The sequence below is a fragment of the Typopeltis vanoorti genome, chromosome 18, assembly GCF_054136105.1.
Source record: "Typopeltis vanoorti isolate ZY-2024b chromosome 18, IOZ_Tvanoo_1.0, whole genome shotgun sequence".
Lineage (NCBI taxonomy): Eukaryota > Metazoa > Arthropoda > Arachnida > Uropygi > Thelyphonidae > Typopeltis > Typopeltis vanoorti.
This window is the reverse complement of record NC_143566.1, coordinates 76,155,000-76,182,808: the sequence shown is the minus strand read 5'-3', so window position 1 is coordinate 76,182,808 and position 27,809 is coordinate 76,155,000. Positions and strand designations below refer to the sequence as shown.

The 27,809-nt window shown below is 37.3% G+C and overlaps 1 protein-coding gene across 1 annotated transcript in view; it reads left to right on the top strand.

Moving 5' to 3' along the window:
• Positions 1-27,809, top strand: part of LOC150096820 (F-box only protein 31-like) — a 133,860-nt gene that overhangs the window by 13,046 nt on the left and 93,005 nt on the right. The window contains exon 2 of the mRNA XM_090407802.1: positions 19,871-19,930. Coding sequence (XP_090263928.1) covers positions 19,871-19,930 — 60 coding nt within the window. The remainder of the gene's footprint in view (positions 1-19,870; positions 19,931-27,809) is intronic.

Below are 27,809 nucleotides of genomic sequence, written 5' to 3'. Positions count from 1 at the left end.
TCGACAGAGGGAGCCCTAACATCGTGTCAAGAACAACTATTTGACATTCACACAGTATCTGTCGTACCTCGCCTTGAACTCATTCACAGTCATGGCACCCACAACAGACTCTGGCAGCTTATTCCACTCATTCACCACTCTCCAAGTAAAAAACCTAGCTGTAACACTCTTGTCCAGCTTCCATGTATGGACCCTAGTCCTCCCACCACCAGTCCTATTCTCAAAAATATCTTCTGAATTAATCTTATAGAAACCCTTTAATAATTTGAATGTCTCAATCATATCACCCCTTTTCCACCTATCAACCAATTTCTGCAACTCGCAAATCTTCAACCTGTTCTCCTAAGGCTCATTCCATAGACCTGCTATCATCTTGGTCACTCGTCTCAGGATCCGCTCCACCTCCTCCCCATCAAGAAGAAACCTTGGTGAGCTGATTTAGTCACTTTTGCGATCTGCCTCGTAAACTTCAACTCCCTATCCACCAACACTCCCAATCCCTGGCCTCATCGATCTCCTGGAGTACAGTTCCACCAATGTGATATACCGGTGCTAATCTTTTCACCTCAAAATGTATAACCTTACACTTTATCACATTAAATTGACATCCATTCTCCTTAGCCCAGTCCTCCAAACTATCCAAATCATCTTGCAAAATTTTGACATCCTGTGCACTCACTACCCTGATGCAAAGTTGCTCTACCCAACTTTGCATCATCAGCAAACAAATGAATAGTTCCTCTCAGATCCTTTCCTATATCGTTAATGAACAAATTGAAAAGTAGTGGTCCAAGAACAGAACCCTGCGGCACACCACTAGTCACAGGCCGTCTTTTGGACTCTACTCTTGAATAAACCATTCTCTGATATCTCTCCATCAACCACCCTCCTATCCATCTCACCAACCCTATATCCATCCCCATATGCTGCAGTTTACTGATTAGAATTCCATGTGGTATCCTGGGAGTGCTTAAGGGTCAAAGCTGTAAAACCGAGAGGAGACCTCCACATAGCCTTTAAAGGAATGCATAGAACCGACCAGGGCTTCTGACCTAATGTCCAATCCTCACCTTCTCGTGGTGCACCCTGTTGGGTATCTACCTGGATACTGAACGAATGAGGATGGGCTGCCAATTTGGGATTTAGCTGACCAAATTGTATTCCTATTGGTTAAACTAAAATACAAAATGATGGTACAACATGACAAAATTTCATGCTGGCTGAGGCGTTGCCCGGTTAAACAAGGCCACTGTTGTTTTTGCCAGGGAACCAAGGTGAACAGCGAAAAGTCAGCTACTGAAACAAAACTGAAAACACACCCCAGCACAACATCACCAGAGTTAAAGATCGGTACTATCAACATAAGCCTGAATGGCAAAGAAATGGAGCTAGCAGAGGAATTAGATAAGTACCAGATCGACATAATAGGGGTGACTCAAACAAAAAAGACAAAAACTGGTGAAATCTTTCTGATCAATAAATACAAAATGTTATATTCAGGCAATGACAATCAAGGAAAAGGAGTAGCCATAATATTCAACACAAAATATGAGGCTCATCTTCTTGAATGGCAGGCAGTGTCAAGTAGAGTGATTTGGGCAAATATCAGAATGGGGAACTGTACAATGAGACTTATTTGTGCTATGGTCCCACAGAAGGTTCTAAGGTAGAAGTGGAGGAATTTTTTGAGGCTCTAGAGAAAGCTACTGACACAATGAAAAAGGAAAAGTTGGTCCTTGTTGGGGATCTAAATAGCAGAGTAGGAAATGATTGTGAGACATACAAAAATATTTTGGGAAAGTTTGGAGAAAAGAGCAAAGCTAATAATAATGGCAAATATCTGTTGGATTTCTGCTCAGGACATGGACTGGTTATTACTAACACCATGTTCCAACATAAAGTGCACAAATTCACATGGAGAGAAGATGCAAGAAATAAGAAAAGTCTCATTGACTATGTTATTGTTGATAGTGATGTTTTCTCCCTGGTGCAGGACACAAGAGTGTACAGAGGATTTGAAATTGGAAGTGATCACTATTTAGTCTTGAGCAGGATAAAATTGAATTTCATATTGAAAAGAATGACATGTAAGATAGTTTTAAAGCGAATAAAAGTTGAGCAGCTCTCAGATGTGAACTATAGACTAAAATACACAAAGATTAATGAAGGAAAAATGAAAGAGTTTGAGAACAGGAACCAAACCTTGGAGATTCAGTGGCAAGCCTTGAAGAAAACCCTGATTCAGCTAGAGAGGCATGTGGTGAAGTTGTCTGCAAGGATAGAAAAGTTTTAACTTCCTGTGTCCACCATGGAGTTCTAAATGTAGTGAAGGAAAAGAAGAAAGCATATCAAAAGTTCCTGGCAAATAAGTCAGTTTGTGCTCTTAGAGAATACGGAGACAAATGTAAGAAAGCTAAACAGTGTGTAAAACTAGCTAAACAAAAGTCATAGGAGGATTTTGGCAAGAACATAGAAAATAAATATCAAGAAGGTGGCAAAATATTGTGGAGGTTGTTGAAGCAGCTTAGAAATGGAGGAAAGAGTATACTGTAAAAGGAGTTAGAGATGATAAAGGTAACATGAAAAAAGGCTTGAAATGTGGAAAGTCAGCAGGAGTAGATGATATTCAACCAGAAATGCTGAAGTATGGTGGTATAAGAGTCTTACAGTGGCTGCACTGCATAGTTCAGAATGCCTGGACAGAGGGACAAATTCCAGATGATTGGAGTAGAGCTCTCATAGTACTCATATATAAAAAGGGAAATAAAACTGAATGTGAGAATTTCAGCAGTATATCCCTACTGAGTGTTCTTGGTCAGATATAAATGCGAGCATACTTCAGAAACGGTTGAGAAGAATTGTGGAAGAAATGCTTGGTGAAGAACAAGCTGGATTCAGGTCAAATAGAGGCTGTCATAATCAGATCTTCACTTTAAGACAAATAGTGGAGGAATATAACAAAGATCTGTATTTAAGTTTTTTCAATTTGGAAAAGGCATATGACAAATTGCCAAGAGAGAAGCTATTCAATACGCTACAGTTATATGGTGTCAATGGGGCATTATATCAAGCAATACTTAGTCTTTATTTGAGTTGTAAGTCAGTAGTTAGAATTGAACGAAGTACAAGAAGATGGTTTAATGTTAAATCTGGTGTGAGACAAGATGTACATTATCCCCTCTGTTATTCATGATCTATATGGATCACATTATGAAGGAAAGTGGTATTAAACATGATATCAAAATTGGAGATGTTAATGTCAGCTCTTTGCTTTATGCGGACGATGTTATACTTCTAAATAAATCTGCTACAATCTGCAAGATTCTCTGACTAAATTGAATAACTGTTGTAATGGATATGGTATGAAGGTCAGCAATAAAAAGACAAAGACAATGAAAATAGGCAGAATCATTGAAAATGTCAACTGTGTTGTGAATGGAGAACCTGTGGAACAAGTAAAACATTTCACCTACTTAGACATGATTTTTAGTGAAGATGGTAAATTAAATATGGAAATGGACAACAGAATCAACAAAGCTGGTTTGGTAGGAAGTCAATTGAATAATTTCATATGGAATAAGAGAGAAATTAGTTGGAACACTAAATTAGCTGTATACAAGACAGTGTTCAAACCAGTTTTAACTTATGGATCTGAGAGCTGGGTCTGAAGTACAACACTTGACCAAAGACTAGAGACCACAGATATGAGAGTCCTCAGAAAGATTAGAGGCGTGAACAGATGGCATCAGTGGCAATATCATATAAAAACGAGAATATTAGGAAAGAACTTGACATTGTCGCCATCCAGGAATGAGTTAGCAGTGCTAATCTCAGGTTGTATGGTCACTTAAACAGAATGGGCAAGGAAACATTAGCAAAACAAGTGTTCTCTGCCAAGTTGGCAGGAAAACGACCCAGAGGAAGACCAAGATATAGATGAATTGATACTGTACAAAGTGCCTTAGACGATAGAAATATAAGATCTGGAAGTGTTGGAGTCTTGACAAGTAACAGACTGATTTGGAGGAAAATTGTTGATTAGAAGTTAGTAATGATGTAAATTTTTCATGTAGTACTTTCATATCCTGTACACCCCTTGAGGGTACATGGCAGATATTTGATGATGATGTGGTATCCTGTCAAAGGCCTTAGCAAGGTCCAGTAGAATCACTGTAAACCATTACCCTTATCCAATTCAGCCGATACTGTGTTATAAAACGTGAGCAAGTTTCTGAAGCATGATCTACCCTTCACAAAACCATGCGGTCCCCCATACAGTATCCCATTTTCATCTATCCAATCTTGGATAGATGAAAATGGGATACTGTATGGAGGACATTTTTCTCTTGACTATTTTCTCCTAGACCTTGACAACGATTCCTGATATGCTGATCGGTCGGTAATTTACAACAGCAGTCTTGGAACCTCCTTTATGCAGTGGAACTATTTTCCCCTCTTTACACCCCCTCTGGACTAATCCAGATCCAAAACTCAAATTAAACAAAATGGTCAAGGGCACTGACAATTCTTTAGCTGCTTCATGTACGACTCGAGCTGGTATACCATCCAATTCCACAGATATATTGACATTGAGGTTTTGTAATGGGCTATTCACCTCCACTTCATTCCCCACAATTCCCGTATAAGCTATTGGTTCATTCATTCCTGCAATCTCACCACCTGGATAATATACTCTTGCAAAGTTCTCGCTCAGTAATTCAACTATATCAACTGATTCGGTTACCTCCCTACCATCGGCATTCTTTAAAATCATTCTGTCATATACATTTTTTCTTTTACTTGCAACATATCGAAAAAACTGTTTGGGATTCTCTTTAGCCTGCATGGCTAGTTCTTTCATAATCCGCTTTTGCTTTTCTTACCACACGCGTTACCCTTCTGGCCTGCGCTTTATACCGTTCATGTGCCTGCCGGTCACCTTTCTCCTTAAATTCCCTTCACAGTTGTTTCTTTTTTTTGCAGCTGAAGCTTAATGGTGTTATTCATCCAGTTAACCCCTACTTGATTTATTATTCGGACTCTAGGTATGCAGTCAGCCATTTCCTCATGTAAACACTTCTTAACCGCCTCCCATGCACTATCCAGCCCTTGCAGTTTTACATGCCATGGCACTGAACCAATAATAATAATCAAAACTGCTAAATGAAACAATCAGTGAAGCATGGCTGTTTAAAACACTCAGCAGGAATACATATCAATGGGGTAAGTAGAAAAAGCCATCAATAACCTGAATGGAAAGGCAGCTGGAATAGGTGATTTTTAACCAAAAATCCTCAAATATGGAGGTATATAAGTTCTTCAGTGGCTACACTTCATAATTCAGAATGCTTTGTCAAAGGGTTGAATTTTGGATGATTGGAGTAGAGGTCTTATAGTACCCATCTGTAAAAAGAGAACAAAGACCGAACAGCATTGGTAAGATTTATAGAAGTATTCTTGAGAAACAGTTAAGAAAAGTTTTTAAAAAGAAGTTTGGGAAACAGCAAGCTGTGTTCATTGAGGGAATGAGCCTTGTGACCCTATGGAATCACAAGACTCATTACGAGGCGAACACAGTCTGTTATACTGCTTTTTAAAATCATCCACAATCATCTCAGGTAATGCATTTCATACTCCTGCCATTCTCCAAGGAAAAAAAACTTACTTCTTACCCTTGTAACTTCCAGGGATAGCCTTTTTCCTTTCCCTTATTCTACCATATGAAAAATCTACTGAGTGTTAATACGATGTCTTCAACAGCTTAAATGTCTCAATCATACCCCCCCCCCCTCCTTCTATCCACTAGATTCTGCGATTTGCATTCTCTCAATCTTTTCTCATATTCCACATTCCAGAGACCAGTACCCTCTAGCATTCAAGGGTATAACAGCAAAACAGTTCCATAGACTGGCTACCATTTATTACATGAGGCTGAATCCAACGATAACACATCAGCATGTTTATGATTTTAATTAGTCCACAGTAAACTCATTCAGGATCTTGATGCATGATTACAATATTTAAATTTCATGTTATTAAGTTGATAGTATACAAAATATTATTATGACAAACTTCCATGAAGTTACTTATTGTAGTTACTCTGCACACAATGTATTGTATTGTATTGAATGTTAGACTTTTTTTTATGTAGCTCCCAGTCACAAAAGGTTTCTATAGCACATTTGTACCATGGGCAGGCTAAGATGCTGCTACTCACTCATCGTACTCCTACCTGATTAATGTTCCTGACCATGGGTATACAATCTGATGTTGCTTCCTCCAGATGCCCTTAACTTATGGGAAAACAAAGATTATCTTCCATGCTGTGCTAACGATGTTAGCAGAGCATGGAAGATTTGCATTTGCAGGTTTTCATGCAATGGTGCATCTTCAAGCTTCCTCTTTAGCTTGTCATAATCACCTACCTTGTAGTTCCATATATATATATATATATATATATATATATATATATATATACACACACACACACGCCTCTTCTTTATGTAAAATTCTTCGTGCTTTGCAACACCCCAAGTCAAGAGCACATGGTCACTCTTCTAAATTAGAGACAACAATGACCACCTTGGTTATGTATATCTTTTCTGATCCTATACTCTCATGTACTGAGTCCCTTCCATCACAACCTGCCTCAGAGAATTATCTCTCAGTAGATGTATGAATTCCATTTCCTTTTTGCCATGTGATCTTTCTTCCTTCCAATCTATATCTCGCTCCATTACTTGATGTTCACTCATCATTGTACTAATTTGCTGATACATGAGGTCGCTAGTGTCACAGGAGAAGTGGTGTGTAAAGAGGGTTCCTGTTTCAGATAAGTGTTTTGAAATAATTAATAGTATATAAGTGTGTGTTCATGAGTAAGAGTTGCTGTGAAGGTTGTGTGCTTGCAGTGTTATTAGTGTGTGAGATTTTTTGCTTAAGTTTATTTATGAATTTGTTGAAATTAGAACTTAGTACAGTAACTGGCAAAGGAAAAACAGAGGTTATCTTTCTTCATGGACGTTACTTTGTCCATGCAGGAATTCAACTTTCATTTCAGTCATTTCATGAAATGTGAGGTGTGCTATATGTACTCGTTTGATTATATAGATAAATTGTGGATATAAGGAGGGTATATGCAAAGTGTGAGCTTAATGAGGACTTGATGAGTGCTAATATGTTGATAACTGACAGTGTTAGTAGGCAAGAATGCCACGAGGAGGATGAGTGCTTGTCTGATAGAAAAGGATGGTGTAAAAGAGCAGCGAAAAAAGTTTTCAAAAAGAGAACAAGCAATCTGAGAAACTTAACAATCGATGGTAAGAAAGATGAAAGTGAAGCGAATGTGGCGGAAGTTAAAAGAAGTGCATTTAAAGATAAGGTGGTGAGCAGCGTTGACTGTGACCATGCATGTATGGCCTGCAGCAAAATTGAGAGAATGAATGAGAGCGAAGTGTGACACAAGACTGAAAAGTTCAGTTGGTTAAGGTGAGGCAAGAGATGAAATGGATGCGGAATGAAGTTAAGAGAATTCGAGATATGCATGGAGAAGTGAAAATGATGAAAACAAATAATGTTGATATAAAAGAGGTAATGAAAGACCAGTGAGTGACATTGTATGGTGATTCAATTATTAAAGGTGTGCTGGACGAGAGGATGCAAAAAGTATGTTTTACTGGAGGTAGAAAGAATGATTGATTTATTAGATATGAGAAGTAAGCCAGCAAAAGAGTTGGTAGTAGTAGTAATAGGTAGAAATGATTTGACTGTGAACAAAGAACATGTCAGATTGGATATCAGGAGGTTGTTGAAATGGATAAAAGAAAATAGTCTGATAAGAAAGGTAGTAAGCATGCTGCCCAGGTATGACAGTGGTGAGATGAGATGGAGCAAGGATTATGAATGATATGTTAGTGGAAATGTGTGAGGAGAAAGGAGTGCAGTTTGTTAACATGTGGAATGAGTTTGAAAGACGAAGTGAACAGTATATAAGGGAATGGACTGCATTTGAGTGGTTTTGGTGTGAGTCGCTTAGCGAGTCTACTGCTGGAAGGTAGAGAAGTGAGTGCAGAGAATGAATCTAATCAAGTGGGAAGTGATGTGGAAGAATGGGAAAGTAAGATAGCAGAGATTGAAAAGGTGGTTATGAATGAAGAAGTGAGTGGTATGAGTATAGAGAATGAGAGAACAGGTGTGCAAGACAGAAAGGGAAATAGGGAGGCTCAGGGTATACAGAGGAACACAGCGTAAGAAAGGTAGATGCCTCAAGAGCATGTGAATGCATGTGTAGAGAGAAAGAGAAGGGGGTGACCTGGGATCAAGGGAAAACAATTGGATTTGAAGAAGGTTTTAAGATGAATAAGGAGAAAAAGAAATGGCTCAAGTTAAGCATGGAGAAGTCACATCAAATAAGTGGTATCAGTGGATCTAGGATAAGCTGCTGTATTTGTATTCAAATACAGCAGCTTATCCCTAGTATCAGAAACAAGGAAAATAAAATGGTTGCACTGATTGAGTCTGTTAACCCAGAAATTGTTGGAATAAGTGAGACATGGTTGGATGAGGACAACATCCTGACAGGAACAGAGATGGAAGGGTAAAAAGGGAGGAAGGAGTGCTATTGATGATAGAGAGAGTTATGTCCATACAGAGTAGAGATGCAAGAGGGGAATAGTGCCAGTGATTTTGAGGCAGTATAGTGTGAGATAGAGATGAATAGAATGAGATACTTAGTTGGATGTTGTTATAGACCTGGTAATGTGGATTAGTGACTACAAAATGTATAATCAAATTAGCCAAATAAGAAAAGAGTGATCATTATGGGCGATTTTAATTATGGCAGTATAGACTGGGATGATGAGATAGCAACTGAAAGTAAAGAAAATGAGTTTCTTTAGTTTTGCAGGACAGTTACCTCAGACAGTATGTAACAGAGGGCATATGAGAATTTGAGGGTCTTGGATTTAATCATCTCATCAGAGGATGTAATTATAAATGAGGTGTCAAATCAAATCGCCCTCCAGTTGGTGAGAGTGACCAGGAAATGTGAGACCTCTGTGAGAAAACGGTTTATGTACAACTCAAGGCTGGTGATTATGAGGAGCTCAGGAGACAATCGTAGGTGTAGCATGGAATGAGGAGTTGGCTGGAAAAGAGATCAATGCATATTCAAGAGCAATCTAGTAGAAGAAATGTCTAAATATATTCCAAGGGTCAGAAGGTTAAATAAGATAGGTGTGAAATGGATGAATGAAGAGATTAAGCATGTGATACAGAGAAAAAAGCATTATGGAGGCAACATAAGAGAAGTGGTAATAACCAATTCCATGAGGATTACAAATACCAGGAAAGGAGGGTGACTTGGTAAGGGTAGCAAACGTGAAGCATGAGCAGCAGTTAGCTAATGAAGCCAAGAAGAATCCTAGAGTTTTTTTGATATGTAGCAAGCAAAAAAAAGTCATTATGGAAGGATGACATTGATTGGAAAAAATGGTATAAGGACAACTGCTGTAGAAGATATAGTGGAGATGCTTAATGAGCAGTTCATAAAGGTCTTTCGTTCTTGTGAATGTGACATCATGGAGAGATTAAGAGCAGTTGATGATGGGGAGGAGGGACTGACTGTAAGTGAGCAAGAGGTGTATGGAGAATTGAGCAAACTTGATAATATATCACCACGTATTCTAAAGGAATGTGCTCAGAGTTGACATCTGCCTTGACATTTTTTTAATATGAGTCTTGCACTGGGTCGAATTCCAAAGGAGTAGAAAGGGGGGGGGGAGAGATTGTGCCACTTCATAAGGATGATAATAGAACTCAAGCATCAAATTATAGGCCTGTCTGTGTGTCAGGTATTGTGGTTAAGTTGTTGGGGAAGCTGGTGAGAATTAGTATCATAAAACTCAAAAAGACCCCTTCAGTCTACATTGCTGTGTTTCTGAATTCTAATTTTGATCCAAAACACTGCCAAATGGAACGGCACTTGTTGCACAACACTCAAACATTTAGATTCAAATCGATATAAATATTTATTTTGGAAAAATAAATATTTCTTTCTCAACTTTGAGTTTTAAAATTCACTATTAACAGTCAAATTTTGCATATTAAATCATTAGATAAGAAACAAGCGAATTCCAGCTGTCTGCTGAGTATCTGTTTTAGATTGTCATGTTATGATTAATTTTATCTCATGGTACAACTGAGCTCTCTCTAAAGATAAAATGCTGTATCCATATCCTTTCCACTCTGGTCTTATTATGTATCTTAAATGATGTATGACTAGTGATAGCATAATATATGCATATCAGTAATAAGGTCATATTGGCATCTGTGATGTCTGGCCAAACTGGCAACTGGATTTATGGTTTATTAGTGCAAGGACAACAAAGGTTACAGCAGTACACAGGATAACGATAAATAGTGGTAAAGTGTTAAGTTAGTAAACTATTATGTATAAGAAGCAAATTTTAATGAATTTCTTAACTTATCTACACATAAATAGAAATTATAATCAAATTTGTTATTAAATTAATTCTTTGTAAACATTTAAAAGCTTCATGCAATTTATCATTTGATATGATCTGCCTGAGTGTACATGATTTGGCCAGAATAGTAAAAATTTCATTCCTCTCGCGTGTAAAGTGCTGGCACTTTACTAGGATATGACAAATGGTGAGACATATTTGCATTTTTCACATGTAGGCGAGTCATCAGCACTCAGTAAATAAGAATGTGTAAGATGACTGTGACCTTTAAAGTTTTTTTTTTTTTTTTCCCCACTTGGTTTTACCATCGCTTAAAGATGACAAGAAATATTCTTGGTTTCATCCTTTATCCAAGTGTAAGCAAACAAAGTTTGCACATGAAGTCAATTCATGACTGGGCTATTTGTGTATATAGAGGCTAATGACTTCACATCAATTGCCTTAGTATCCCACCATGCAACACACACCATATCCTTACAAACATTTATAATGCTCTGCATTATAGAAAGGGCCAATACCCAGACTGGTTTCAATCTTTATTGACCTAATTTCTTGGCATCTTTTATTTATTATTATTATTATATGACACCTTCAGGAAGTCCAAAGACTCGTCGAGGGAGAGTGTGCCAACGGCATCGAACGATTGTTCTCCGTCCAACTACTAACTGCACTCAAACTTGCTTAACTTTTTGCATGAGCTATTAGTAGCAGAAGCTCTCTAATTAAAAAAACTTCCATCTACCTCTAATCCAGAGTATTGTAGCAATAAGGTGTGACACCTTTTGACTACTTTTATATGGAAATATGACTTCTGCATTACTTAAACCTTGGTATCACTTGAGTATAGCTCCCACTGATGAGACCTCAATAAAGGTTGAAACAGTCTGTATAGTGACCCTTCCCATAATGCAGAGCATTGTATATAAGGATATGTGCATTGCATTATGGGATACTAGTGGAATTAATGTGAAGTCATTAGCCTCTATATACAGGTAGCCCAATCGTGAAGTTACTTCACGTGCAAACTTTGTTTGCTTACACTTGGATAAAGGATGAACCAAAAATATAATTTCTTGGCATCTTTAATTTATGACTGTGACCTATGCAGAGCCTATCAAGAACAGCTTCATCTGTTTTGTTTCTACATTGACTAGGCTGTAGTGCTTAATTTCAGGCTGAGCTCTCTTGTTCAATTTATTGTGATCTTATAAACTGTCTGCAGTTTGTATATGGAACTGTCAAATAGCATGCAGGAAAAGTATTAGCTAATCTAGCACCTCTGGCTTCCTTTTCCATAATTTCAATCTGGCTGGGAATCCAGTGACTGAACATCAAAATTTAGGGTCTTTATTTTGTACAGTAGTTGCAAAACTTCACAAAGCACTGAATGTGGTTTATACAAAGGAAAGAAGATAGATGTAAGGAACTTGGTGAATCTGAATAGATGATGCATTTTTGGTAGCATTTTTTTTTCAGATCCATTGAATTCTCTGTATAATATAGATTCAGTGTATAATTCTGCAATCGAGCAGGATCTGATTGGAAATAATAACGTCAGGAAAAACAACAGCAGTACAACCAATAGAGGTCACGGATCTTGAATTATCTGGGCAAGAATTCAGAGTGGACTGCTCTCAGAAGATGATCATTAAATAATTCCAGGTAGATAAATTATGGAATATGAGACTAGCATAGTTGAGAGAGAGAGGTTGCAGGATGGAATGTAAACCTGCTATAGGGGAATGCTATGAGGGTCTAAATAAAGTAGTGGCAATACTATGTGGAGACATAGTAACTCAAATGTTATTCTTGACAGATGCACTAGTTGTGTGTACAGTACATGAGCATAAGGCAACACGACCCATTCTAAGAAGTGTCCTTATGTGGAGAAGTAGTTAAAATTGATGTCTTGGTGTGCAGTGCTCTAAGATATGTTCACAAGATTAGAACAGTCATCCTGGATCAAGGTCCAGGTTGCAAGAAGTAAAACTGTAAGCTACTATTATCGTGGCCTTAGGAAAGCCTGTAGCTACAGTGCCCTACTGTACTGAACTGGCAAGATGGGTCACTGCGTTTCATGCAGGACAAGATCACCCAGATGACAACTGCTGTGCAGAATGACCTGCCATTTCAGATGAACATGTTGAGCTTGTTCTTTACTCATCATGGTTGATTGGCTATGGATTTGTACACAAATTGGCCCATAAGTGTTTCGCACATCTAAAAAAGAGTTGGTATGTGCAAAATTTCAGATCGTTGGGTTCCACATCACTTGATTGAGATGCAAAAATGGCACGGGTATATGCAATTGCTGGCCTTTATCTGAAACAATAAAGGGAATGCATTCTTGAATTGTATTGTAGCCACTGATGAAACTTGGGCAAGGGTTTATTAGCATGAACTGAAGAGACACTCCAATGAATAGTGCCATTAAGGATCACCCCATCCAAAAAAAAACTTGGACAGGAACCCAGCAAAGTCAAAGTCATGCTGATAGTTGTTACAACATTCAAGGTATCATTCTTCATAATGATGTGTCCTAAGGATAAACTTTAATGCACAGTACTATCGATGATTTCTGGAGCACCATTTGCTTCTGGCTTTAAGGAAAAAACTCACTTTTTTTTTTTACAGGTTCTCCATTGTATTTGTTGCATAATAGTGCACGATGTCATGTGTTGCAATTGGTGATAGAGATGTCAGACATGTGGGAATGGGAAGTATTGGAACATCCACCATATTCACTGGATGCGAGTTCTTGTGACTTAGACTTGTTCTTCCCCAAAATGAAAGAACCTTTCAGATGTCTGCAGTTTCATGATGCACAAGAAGTTCTTCAGTCAGTAGGTTGCACTATCACTGATATCAACAGGCAGCACTCTGCTAATAGTATCTAGCAGCTTCGACAAATTTGGAAACAGGTACAAAACATAGCAGGAGACTATTTTTATGGCATAGTTAAGAGACAACTGTTTCTGTTGAAGTGACAGAGGAGGTTCATTTGCTTTGACATAAGTGAAAAGCATTAGTAGCTGTTTGTGTACCCTCATGATGGATATGGTTCAACCATCACCCTTGAACTATAAACTTGGGATCCCTGATCAGTCTTTGACTGTACAAATGTATGATTAAGGTATAGCAAGGAACATTGATCCACTCACCATTCTGTAGAGGTAGAGAGAACTTCGATTTCTGATGCTACTGGAATAATGCTTTGTCCTATTCTTAAATCAGGATCTGGATGAAAAATAAGTTTTTAGCAGAAGTGCACACACACTGTTTTCTGCTGAAAACCTGAACCCATTACTAAGAGCCCATGAAGAGACATGATCGACTGCTTATCGAAGACATTTTTCAATTACCCTCTTATTATAAGAGTGACAGTAAATTGTGAAGTCACAAATCTGAAGAAAATTGCCTACTGTAGGAGGAAGCTGTTCAGTGATTGAATTAACTTTGATAGCAAAGAGTGTCACACTTAAGACAGAGCCATGAGGAACAGCCTTCTCTTGATGATATTGCTGAGATAATGTGCTTCCAAGTCAGACTTGACTGAGACCAGGATTAAAGACACTTTAATTTGTCATGTCTCCAGACTGAACTGTGTCATAAGCTTTTTCCATGTCAAAAAACACCAAAAGCAAATATTCTTATTTCAGAAATACATCTCTTATACAAGCTTCTAAACACACCAAATGATCCAACATTCAACAGCATATATGAAAGCCACATTATGTGAAGTTCTTTGCTTTCTACGTGCCAGAGAAGCCCAGCATTTACCGTTTTCTCCAGTGTCTTAGAAAGACAGCTCATCAGAGGGATAGGACGATAATTGTTTACTTATGTTTGATCCTTTCTTGGATTTGGGATGTTAATGACAGTTGACTTATGGCAAGAATCCAGAAACTCTTTCTCTGTAAATATTATATTGTGTAGTAAGAGAAGGAGATCCAGAGAAGATGCTTTATCATCTTGTAATAATTATTATCGTATAGGCACCTCCATGCAGTCCGAAGATTCATTCGTGGGAGACCCAAACTATCCATATAATCTTTTACCTCACCTTGAACCAATTAACAGACAAAGCACTCACAACTCACTCTGGCAACCCATTTCACTCATTCACAACTCTCCAAGCAAAAAAAAAAAAAAAATCTAGTCCTCACAACCTACTAATAAAGGTGTAGACCTTTATTCAATTTCCTGGGATGACTTCTTGTTGTGGCCCACTCTAGTCAAGTGCTGAAACATTTCCCTTGCATCAATCCTATAAAACCCTTTAAGCAACTTAAATGTTTCTATCATATCTCTCTTTTTCTGTTATCAATCACCTTCTTCAATCTATCCTCATAAGAAACAGACCACTCACCATCTTGATTGCTCGTCTCTGAATCTTCACACTGCTTCCTCATCACCAAGAAACCTAATAGACCAGATCTGAGCACAGTAAGCCAGATGTGAACGTATCAAGGCCTTATACAGAGGAATAATAACTTCCTTATCTTTTCTTAGTGTGTTCTTCAACAGCAAAGTAATCTTATAAGCTACCTTAGCAACATGTCCTTTAAACTTAATTCTCTGTCCACCACCTTTAAATTCCATGGAGGGTACAATAATAATAACTCTCTAGCTTCATCTATTTTCCTAGAATAAAGTTCCATCATTGTGGTACACAGCTTGCAATCTATTTATCCAAAAATGCATAACTTTACATTTCTCCACATTAAACTGATACCCATTATCTTTTACTCATATTTACAGCCTATTTAAATTGTTCAGCATACTCTCCAACATCACCTTAACTATTATTCTACCCAATTTTGCATCATCAGCAGCAAACAACTGAATTTTCATTTCAAGTTATTTCTTATATCGTTTATGTACAGATTAAACAGCAATGATCCCAGCACTGAACCTTGCGGCACACCACTAGTCACCTGTTTTTGTCTAGGTTTGGCTTCTCCATATACTAGTTTTTTGATATCTATCTAGCAGCGATCCTCTTATTCACATGAACAGTGTGTCATATCCATCCTCATTTGTTCTAAACTAAATTGTTCTAATTTGGGTTCCATGTGATATTCTGTCAAAATGTTTTTGCGAAATCCAGCAGGATCATTGTCACCATTTCATTTATCCAACTCGCCTATCACTCTATTATAAAAAGTTATTAAATTAATAACATGACTGACCCTTAATTATTAATAATAATAAAAAACTGAATTCTCTTTTTGACAAATTTTTTCAGTACTTTTACCACCTCTCCTGAGTTACTGATTGGTCTTATTTGCTACTGCAGTCTTAGAACCCCCCCCCCTCCCTTATGCAAGGGAATTATTTTGTATTTTGTCTTCATTCCAATTCCTTTGGAACTCTACCGGAGCTGAGACTGAAAGAGCCTAATCTCACAAAACCTGTTTTGACCAAAGCATCTAATCCTACAGCTATATTTAAATAGAGATTCTACAATATCCTAAGAACCTCCAATTCATCCATCTCTGTTCCCACATCAGTTTCTATCACATGTTACAGCAGTAACCTAACTTGGATGATATATCCTTGCAAAGTGGTCACTCAATAACTCAACTGTTTTATCTGCTTCTGTCACCTCATCAACATCAGCACTTATTAAGTTTAATTTTAACAGTACAAAGGTATTGTTTATGAGTTTGCAGTCACCTTTGTTTTTTATATACCCTCTACAACAATTTCTTCTTTTGCAGCTCATGCTTAATGATATTGCTCATCCATCTAATTCCTTCATGATTAACCCTCCTTACCTTAGGTATACAATTTAATATTGCTTTCTCTGGATGCCCCTTAACTATCTCCCATGCACTACTAACATCTTGCCCTTACATGATTTTATGCCATGGCACAGATTCAAGCTTCCTCCTAAGCTTGTCATAATAACCTGCCTCTCCTTTCTTGATGATATTCCTCATGTTTTACAAACTTGCATGTCAAGACTGCATGGTCACTTTTGCCAATCGTAGGCCATATTTATCATAGGTCGGAAGAACTATCCTTAGTTATGGATAGTTCTTCCGACCCTGTGGCCAGGTCCAGTACTGTCACATCCTGAGTTCCCTCCATCACATGCTACCTTAGATAATTATCTCTTATTAAGTCCATAAATTCCATTTCCTTCCTGGCATGTGATCTTTCTTGCTTACAGTCTATATCTTCATGTTGAAGTCCCCCCCTCCCCCATAATAATCACTCGACCTGCACTCATTGTACTGTTTTGCTTATGCATGTCTTCCAGATTATTCCTGAGCTACCAGGTCTATAGCAACAACCAATTGTATATTTTGTCTTACTGACTTTGATCTTGCACCAGTCTGCTTCAAATATACAGCCACCCTCTCATTTACATCCTATTTTTTGTGGCTGCAATTCATCCACTATCATTAGCAGTACCCATTCCCTTCCGTTGTTTGTTCTCTATCTTCTAAAAATGCTAAATCCTTCATATTCTATCCCTGTAATTACATCATCTGCTGTTAGCTAAGTCTCACTAATGCATAACTTTTGGCAATGTTGCAGTAACCAATGCCAAAACTCCTCTCTGTGTTGAAACTGTAGCATCTCTTTAGGACTCCAATCACCCTTATTTCCTGAATTGGCTATCGTATTCAATATTTCTGCTTGAGAGAATAGATCATGCATGCACTTGGTCATTCTTGCTTCGTGAGTGCCTTCACACACACTCAACTGCTTCCACCCTAATTGCTTAAGTTTTCCTGAATTTGCACTTCAGTGTGCTCAGTGAACAATGCTCTCTCTCGACACCTAACACCAAAACCATTTAGATGCAGTATGTCAGCATTATACAGATCCTTCTTTCTGTCAAACAAAGACCTCAGATCCACAAGTCCTACATCATTATTTCTGCACAACCTGCATATTGATTCATTGGCTATCAATACCATCCTCCTTAGTTCTCTATCATAGTGTGGCAGGAGACTTACAATCTTTACCTTCTCGCTGTTCATTTTTTGCCTCATCTAACAAGTCCTTTACATCTTTCCTCACAGAAAACTTCTCATCTCTCAAATCATTACTGCTAACCAAGACGATTAATTCTTTCACCTTACATTTTATATCCAGATTGCATGACTAATATCAGTAATGGATGTCATGAGGTCCCACTGCACTCGGATGAGAGAGTAAGTTTTTTTTTTTTTATTTCCTCTATAATGAATGACTGATTGTATTGCTCTAGCCCAGTTGTTGAAAAATGTAGCCACTGTTTCTCTTGTGCCTCTTTAAATGTTAAAAATTCAGGAGGATATGAAGCTGTTGTTGCTGAGATTCTAGCAAAATTTTCTCCCAAGATGTCAGCAGTGGCTTTGGGTTCAACAACAACACATCCATTATATCCAAGGTGATTAATATGTGTTCTATATGTGAAGAAGATTGGATTCAAGATTGTTTTGTCTCTGATGTCTAATGTAATGTACTTTGGCCAAAGCATCTTTGAAAGCTATGAGATTTGATGTATTACCTACGGAATATATCCTGTACTCTGTTTTGATCTTGTTTTGACTGCTTGGCACTCAGTGTTCTGCCAAAGTTTTGGATGGAGTGCAAATCAAGTTGATGTTTTTGGAATTGCTCTTCTTGCTGCCTAGATTTCATCATTGTTTGTTATATAAGTGACTGCTTCATTGGGAGGTGTTTGACTGTCTGGTTTAGCATTAAGTTTTGCAAGATGAGAAAAAGTATTCCAGTTATGCTGGTCAAATTTCCATGTGGGCATTTGTGTAGGAGAACATGGTTCCTGTAAGGAAATAATGCAAATTACTGGAAAATGATTGTTTTCATATATGTTTGCTTTGACTAATCATGTAAGCAGTAGAAGAAATGCAGGGGAACAGATTGTAAGATTTCTTTGTACTAAACATCAAATGATGTTCAGTATATCATTTAATGTAGAATAATAAATCAGGTTTTAACTTGTATACGTTTTTTATTTATACCAGATGTATTTCCTAGACATGTTTCACTGTCTATATAGTTAAAAACATCTTTAGGTGATTGTTTAACAAAAGTAAAAAAAAAAATAGACATTTTTCAACAGCCGCTAATATCTATAAATTGAAAAGATGAATGATAGTTTAATCATGAGTATCACATGTTATGCACCGTCTCTGCATTGTTGTATAAACTGTGATTGCTGGCGTGAGAGAGAGTGTAGAAAGCTTCGTAAGGTGTTGACTGGTGGCTGACTGTTTTTCTCAATGCATTGCCAACATATGGTATGGATACCATGCTTTTTGTAATTAATTTCTGGGTTATCACAGGATAGTTCGTTAGAAAATTTTCTTTAGTACCTTTCTTGAGTAGCTATTTTGAAGGAACTAATTAAATGGAATTCAAAGTTCTTGTTTTCATTTTAATTTCATCATTTTTTAGTATGTTTAAAGATATAGTTTTCAAGGTTTTGATTATACCTAATTTCTGTTAAGGATGATGGAACAAGCCTGCTTGTAAGTTTGCTTAAGTGGGTTTCCTTCCTATTCTTCCAGTGATGTTTTTGTTGACAAGGAATACTGGGAATGGCACTTTTCCATTCTTTTCTACTTCTAATGTAAATTTTACTTTTGAGTGTTGATTATTCAGAAAATATACAAAATCTTCTAGTCTTTGTGGGTATGTTTCCAGATGATAAAAATGTTATTGACATATCTCCACCATACACATGGTTTTAAGGTTACCTGAGCTATAGCTGATTCTTCAAATTTTTCCATCTATAAATTGGTGATAGAGGTGAGCCCATTGCAAGACCATGTATTTGGGAGTAAAATTTTTCCTTTCAAGTTAAGAATGAAAATTTTAGGCAGTCATGTGATGTCTGGAAGAAGTAAGTTTTCAAGTCCTGCCATCCTAGTGGATGGTAGAAAAGACTCTGAGGAAGACTGATCTGTGAGTGTTATTGGTGTAAATTTTTTCTAGTTTTACTTTCAGATTGTACATCTACATGGATTAATGCAGTTTCTGAGGTCTTAGAATAGTACCTTAGAACATACTTCAAAATATGATTTAATGGTATTGAAATCATGTTAGATAACTTAATTTCCATGAAAATTGTCATTAAGAAGTTAGTAATGTAGAATTTCATGCAAGTACAATTGCGTATCGGGAATTGGATTTATTTTTCCATTTTTGTTTATTTTATTTATTTATTTTTGCTCTTTCTTAACATCATGAATTTTTGTCTTTTCTATTATTGCATTAAGGTTCTAGCTATTACTGTAGAAATTATATCATCCTACTAACCATACATGTAGTGTGCATAGCTTTTGAAATGGCTCTTGTATATAGTTATTTTATTTAAATGTTTGACTATGTGAGAATTTTTAAATGTTTTCTTATTTCAGATTTCAAAATCTCAGTGGCACATAGTTGTGGATTTTCTTATCATGATATTTATATTACTGGTAGGTTATGTTTTTTTTTTTCACAAAATTCTTAGACATTCTTATATTTTTAATTCATTTCATATTTAAAGATGGTTTCAAGAATGAAAATGAGTAGCCTAATATGATTTTATGTGGTTGACAATGGAAATGAAGCATATCACCTGGCAGTGATGTTAAACATTATTTCCTGTTTCATTTTCTTTAAATCTGCAACATGAATTAGAACCAGTAGTTTTGCCTTTCATTTATTATAAGATTTTAATCCATTTATGAAATATCATATTTCAATAATAATATACCGCAGTATAAAAGAAATTTCTTTGCATTCCATGATAAAAAAAATACTGCATATATTCAGTGGCTGAAGTAAAATTCCATCTACTCGCTCAGCTTACACTACAGCCTGAAACAAGTGTAAGAAAATTATCCCATCTCATCTTCCTTTTTTTTTTAACTCTCAATAGCCTGCCATGGCCAAATAACTTGGCATCTTAGAAACTTGCTTAATGCTAATGATAGGAATGTTAATCCTATCTACCTTGTGTTCTATATCTGTAAATTTGCATGTGTTTTTCTAGCTGGTTTACCTATTTTACTGGATGAAAAAAAAAAACAGTTTTCAGGAGCAGAAACTCTGTGGCCTTCATATGAGACTGGCAAACTTATTATTGCTTGAAAAAGCTCTGATAAAGGTTCTTCACATCCTACATGGGATTCAAATCCAAGTCTTCCCAACTGAAATTCATCATTGATACCTGCTGAGCTATGGAGTATCTTTAGAAAATTATTAAGAAATCCAAAGGAGACTTTGTAAGTGCTAAATGCTATTGGCTTGCATCGCTCAACTGGTAGTCAAGCCTTCTGTTTCTTACTAAAGCTGTTGGATGTTACTTGCTTCCATCTCTCTCTCTTGCATCCTGATGATAACACAATGTAATTATATGGTATCAATCTTTTCCTTTAATTCCTGTGATCTCTGACAGATCACCACACATACAAACCTCATGAATGGTTTGCTGTATCCCTTCTCTCATCTTATGGCAGAAAGATATGAGAAAAATCCTCATGTGTCCAGAAAGTCCCTCCTCTTCATTTTTATCTAACAGATAAGCTTAGGTGTTGATGGTTATTCATGACTTATTTTTCACAGTATTAACAACACCACAAACACTTTTATCAACAAAGATGTTTTATTAACACTTATATTTCGCTGATTTTCAACTCAGCATCATCAGAGCACAGCACACTTGTAAACGCGACAGTGAGTGAGTGAAACAATATAATTGCAAAAGACAAAAGATCTAAAGTCCTATTTTTTTGGCGCCCTCTAACGGAAAAAAAAAACAGCAGTTATCCGGGAGTTTTTCTTAGGATAAACGTCTCCCAAATTTTTGGCAAATTAATGCAACCATATTTGTTAAGGTTGGGAGAATTCTTCAAAGCCATTGCTGAACTCAAAAAATAATCTTTCAGATCTATAACGACTCTTAAATAGCACATTCGTTTTCCTCCATCTAATCCTGTGTGAAGGAGTGTCCAAAGCGTGGTCTGCCAGTCCCGACTTGCCATAGTAATAGTAGCGAATGTATCTTTCGTGTTCTTCCAAGTGGATGTTCACTGATCTTCCTGTTTGCCCATAATAGGCCAAGTCACAGTCACACGGAACTTCATACACTCCTGGGTGTGCTAAAGGGTGAAGTTTATCCTTAGGCGAGCGGAATAGAGTTGCCAGCTTGACATGAGGTTTGAAAGTGGTGCGAAGGCCATGTTTCAACAATACTTTGGCTATCTTTTCCGATATACCTCTGATATAGGGAATAGAAATGGTCATGTTGTATTCTTGTGTATTAGGGGAGGGCAGAGTAATGGACCTATGTAGTATTTTATCTATTTTGTAGGGATTGTAGCCGTTAGCTAAGAACTTATGGCACAGATATTGGAGTTCAGTGGTCAGAGCTCAGAGCTGTATCGTTAGAACAAATGGCTCTGGCTCTGTATGTAAGTGTTTTTGAAATGCCGTCCTGTTGGACTGGATGATGATGTGATTGTTTATGTAGGTATCTTCCTGTGTATGTAGGCTTTCTGTAAATAGAAAAAGATAATGATCCATCTGAAAGGCAGTTGACTAATGTGTCAAGAAATGGTAAACAGTTATTTGATTCTTTTTCTACTGTGAAGTGAATTTTGGGGTGTTGGCTGTTTAGGTAGGTGACAAAAGCATCCAAAGTGTCTTGTCCGTGGGGCCAGATGGCAAATACATCATCTATATAGCGTAACCACACTTGTGGCTTGTATGTAGCTGTGGTAAGTACTTTGTTTTCAAAGTGTTCCATGTAAAAATTTGCTAACAGGGGAGAGAGGGGGGGGGGATCCCATAGCAGTACCATTAATTTGTTTGTAGAATTCCCCACCTCCCCCCTTTCATGTAAAGTAACCTGCATTCATGGTAAATTGAAATAATTCAAAAATATCTGGGGAAAATTTAGACTTGATTAAATCAAGAGTGTCTATAAGTGGTACATTGGTAAATAAGGAGGTGACATCGAAACTAACCATTATGTGTGAATCTTTTAGGATTAGTTTTTTAATTAGTATCGTTGATTGGTATTGTTGAAACATGGCCTTCGCACCACTTTCAAACCTCATGTCAAGCTGGCAACTCTGATCCACTCGCCTAAGGATAAATTTCACCCTTTAGCACACCCAGGAGTGTATGAATTTCTGTGTGACTGTGACTTGGCCTATTATGGGCAAACAGGAAGATCAGTGAACATCTGCCTGGAAGAACATGAAAGATACATTCACTACTACTATTACTATGGCAAGTTGGGACTGGCAGATTACGCTTTGGACACTCCTTCACACAGGATTAGATGGAGGAAAACAAATGCGCTATTTAGGAGTCGTTATAGATCTGAAAGATTATTTTTTGAGTCAGCAATGGCTTTGAAGAATTCTCCCAACCTTAACAAATATGGTTGCATTAATTTGCCAAAAATTTGGGAGATGGTTATCCTAAGAAAAACTCCTGGACAACTGCTGTTTTTTTTGTTTTTTTTTCGTTAGAGGGTGCCAAAAAATAGGACTTTAGATCTTTTGTCTTTTGCAATTATATTGTTTCACTCACTCACTGTCGCATTTACAAGTGTGTTGTGCTCTGATGATGCTGAGTTGAAAATCAGCGAAATATAAGCGTTAATAAAACATCTTTTGTTGATAAAAGTGTTTGTGGTGTTGTTAATAGCGTGAAAAATAAGTCTTCATTTTTATGTTGCTCCCATCCTCAAAAGATTATTTGCAAGCTAAGATTTTTTTTTTTTTTTTTTTTTTCACTGCTTTTATCAACCAAACGTGGAACTTTTTCAAGCCACTTCAGGTTTCCAGTTAGTGGATTGTGATCATTACTTGTGCTCTAGAATTAATATTCATCCTATATCTCCTATTTAAGCTGTCATATTCATTTGATTATTACTCATCAGCACAAAAGCAAGCCTTTATCCAGCCTGTCCCAAAAAAGGAAGATAAGTCATTTGAGAGTGATGAAGAGGGTTAGCAACATCCAGCTTCTTCACTACATGGAGACCCATCAGTTAGTGTTCAACAATATTGTTGTTCTTGCTCTACCATTCAGCAAGAACTCCAGCTTCGTGCAGTTGGCCTATGTTTAACCCATTCCCAAGAAGGTTGACAAATCACTACCATCAACCTATTGTCCTATCTCATTCACCTCCTATCTAAAGTAATAGAGAGAACCATCGATACTCGACCCTGTGCTTCCCTGAAGGCACGCAGCTAATAAATGACCACCAATATGGTATCCATCTATGGACAAATGCAATAGAGAGGTTTGGTGAATCTCAGGTGATTGCACTTGATATCTCCAAAACTTTTGACTGGTCTGGCACAAAGGCTTATTAATCAAATTCCCATTATTTTGTCTGTCCCATGACTTTTGGAATTGGACCGCCAGCTTTCTCACTGGCTGTCACACATGCACATGGTGGATAGTTCATTATCCTCTCACTATTCAACTAATGCTATGGTTCTACAAGGTTCTGTTCTCCCACCAACCTTGTTCCTTCTGTATAGCAATGACCTATTTCAGTTGCCCACCAACCCAGTACACAGTTTTCCAGATGACAACACATTGCTCTCTTCCCTTTCATTGACAAACTTTAAAATACACAAATCAACTTATAGAACATTAACCTCCACTGTCCTCAACTGATTTCCAAATCATCTTCCAATGGGATTCAGATAATTTAATGCTAACAAATCCCATTTTTGCCTTATTTCCCACAATAAAAAAAAAAAAAAGAATCATTTTCTTCAAGTATTATCCTTGACAACACTCAAATTTCTAGACAAGATGAGATTTCTCTTGGAATCACTTTGACATCAATCCTGTCCTGGTATGAACACATCACAACCAGTGCCTCCTCAGCTTCCAGAAAGCTAGGATTTCTTTTTCACTCATGTTGTTACTTCATCTCCAAATAGCTGTTAACCTTACACAAATCCATCCAGCTATTGAATATTGCTCTCGCATTTGGGGTGGGGACCCTAAAAATACTAGACTCAATACAGAAGAGGACAGTCACATTAATTAACAACTTGGCCAATTTCTTACCATTTAACTCCACCCACTTTCACACATGCATATGGTTGCTGCAATATGTATGTTCTATAAATATTTTCATGCTAAATGTTCATGTGAAATATTATGATTCAGGCCTCCATGGAGTCGCAAGACTCATCGTGGGAGGCCCACCTGAGAAAACAGTATCATACCACTCCTTCTCCCCTGTTCACCAAACAAAAAAACTCCTCAAGTGTCAACCCTGTAACTACCTTTCAACAATTAAAGTCTCAATCATATCACCTTTCCTATCTACCAAACTCTACAGTCCACATTCCCTTAGCCTATCTTCATAAGTAGTATTATACAGTCCTGATACCATCTTTGTTATCTGCTTCTGCACTCTTTCGAAAGTTCATTTATCCCCAAATCCTGTGGACCAAATTTGAGTACAGTAGTCCGAGCATGGTATATGATCAGGGCTTTATTAAGTGGAATGACAACTCTTACCTTTGTAGGTCAGTTTCCTTCTCAGCATTGCAGCAATCCCGTGGGTTACCTTAACCACCTTTGCAATATGTTCCCTGAATTTCAGGTTTCTATCGGTTATAACCCCAAGATCCCTTGCCTCCCCCACTTCCTCCAATACAGTTCTTTCGACAGAGTATGCAGTCTGCCATCAATGTATCCAACTTCAAGGCTTTACTATAATAAATTTAGTTTAACGGGTGCTTAAGGGTCAAAGCTGTATAACTGAGAGGAGACCTCCACATAGCTTTTAAAGGAATGCAGAGAACTGAAAAGGGCTTCTGACCTAATGCCCAATTCTCACCTTCTCGTGGTGCACCCTGTTGGGTATCCATCTGGATACTGAACGAACGAGGAAGGGCTGGCAATTTGGGATTTAGCCGACCAAATTGTAATTCTTATTGACTTAAAACAAATTACAAAATGATGGTACAACATGACAAAATTTCATGCCAGCTGGGGTGTCGCGGGTTAAACAAGCCCCCCCCCCCCGTTATTTTCACCAGGGTGAACAGCGAAAAGTCAGCTACTGGAACAAATCTGAAAAAATACCCCAACTCAACATCACCAGAGTTAAAGATCAGTACTATCAACATAAGAAGCCTGAATGGCAATGAAATGGAGCTAGCTGAGGAATTAGATAAGTACCAGATCGACATAATTGGGGTGACTGAAACAAAAAAAAAAAAAAAAAACTGGTGAGATCTTTCTGAGCAATAAATACAAAATGTTATATTCAGGCAATGACAATCAAGGAAAAGAAGGAGTAGCTATTGTATTCAACACTAAATACGAGGCTAATCTCCTTGAATGGCAGGCGGTCTCAAGCAGAGTGATGTGGGCAAATATCAGAATGGGGAACTGGACAATGGGACTTATTTGTGCCTATGGTCCCACAGTAGGTTCTACTAAGGTGCAAGTGGAGGAATTTTTTGAAGATTTAGAGAAAGCATCTGACACATTGAAAAAGGAAAAGTTGGTCTTTGTTGGGGATCTAAATAGCAGAGTAGGAATTGATTGTCAGACATAGAAAAATATATTGGGAGAATTTGGAGAAAAGAGCAAAGCTAATAATAATGGCAAATACCTGTTGGATTTCTGCTCAGGACATGAACTGGTTATTACTAACAGCATGTTCCAACATAAAAATGTGCACAAATTCACATGGAGAGAAGAGGCAAGGAATAAGAAAAGTCTCATTGATTATGTTATTGTTGATAGTGATGTTTTCTCCCTGGTGCAGGACACCAGAGTACAGAGGATTTGAAATTGGAAGTGATCACTATTTAGTCTTGAGCAGGATAAAATTGAATTTCATATTGAAAAGAATAACATGTAAGAAAATTTTAAAGTGAATAAAAGTTGAGCAGCTCTCAATGTGAATTATAGACTAAAATACACAAAGATTATTGAACAAAAAATGAAAGTGTTTGAGAACAGGAACCAAACTTTAGAGATTCAGTGGTAAGCCTTGAAGAAAACCTTGACTGATTCAGCCAGAGAGCATGTGGTGAGGTTGTCTGCAAGGATAGAAAAATCAGAACTCCATGGTGGACTCAGGAAGTTAAAGAGGCAGTGAAAGAAAAGAAGAAAGCATATCAAAAGTTCTTGGAAAATAAGTCAGCTTGTGCTCTTAGAGAATACAGAGACAAATGTAAGAAAGCTAAACGCTGTGTAAAACTAGCTAAACAAAAGTCATGGGAGGACTTTGGCAAGAACATAGAAAATAAGTATCAAGAAGGTGGCAAAATATTTTGGAGATTGTTGAAGAATCTTAGAAATGGAGGAAAGAGTACTGTAAAAGGAGTTAGAGATGATAAAGGTGACATGAAAATGGGAGAAAAAAATATCCTTGAAGTAAGGAGTAATTACTTTGAAAAATTGCTAAATGAAACAAGCAGTGATAGCACAGTGGTAAAAAACATTCAACAGGCATACAGTCAGGAATATGAAGTAGAAAAAGCCATCAAACGCTTAAAATGTGGAAATGCGGCAGGAGTAGATGATATTCGACCAGAAATGCTGAAGTATGGTGATATAAAAGTCTTACAGTGGCTGCATTACATAGTTCAGAAGACCTGGACAGAGGGATGAATTCCCGATGATTGGAGTAGAGCTCATAGTACCCATATATAAAAAGGAAATAAAACTGAATGTGAGAATTACAGAGGTATTTCCCTACTGAGTGTCCCTGGTGAGATACATGAAAGTATACTTGAGAAACGGTTGAGAAGAATTGTAGAAGAAAAGCTTGGTGAAGAACAAGCTGGATTCAGGCCAAATAGAGACTGTCAGGATCAGATCTTCACTTAATGACAAATATTGGAGAAATCATGGGAATATAACAAAGATCTCTATTTGAGTTTTACATCTGGAAAAGGCATATGATAAGGTGCCAAGAGAGAAGCTATTAAATACGCTACAGTTATATGGTGTCAATGGGGCATTATATCAAGCAATACTTAGTCTTTATTTGAGCTGCAAGTCAGCAGTTAGAATTGAAGGAAGTACAGGAAGATGGTTTAATGTTAAATCTGGTGTGAGACAAGGATGTACATTATCCCCTCTGTTATTCATTATCTATGTGGATCACATTATGAAGGAAAGTGGTATTAAACATGATATCAAAATTGGAGATGTTAATGTCCTCTTTGCTTTATGCGGATGATGTTATACTTCTAAATAAATCTGCTACAATCTGCAAGATTCTCTGACTAAATTGAATAACTATTGTAATAGATATGGATATGGTATGAAGGTCAGCAATAAAAAGACAAAGACAATGAAAAT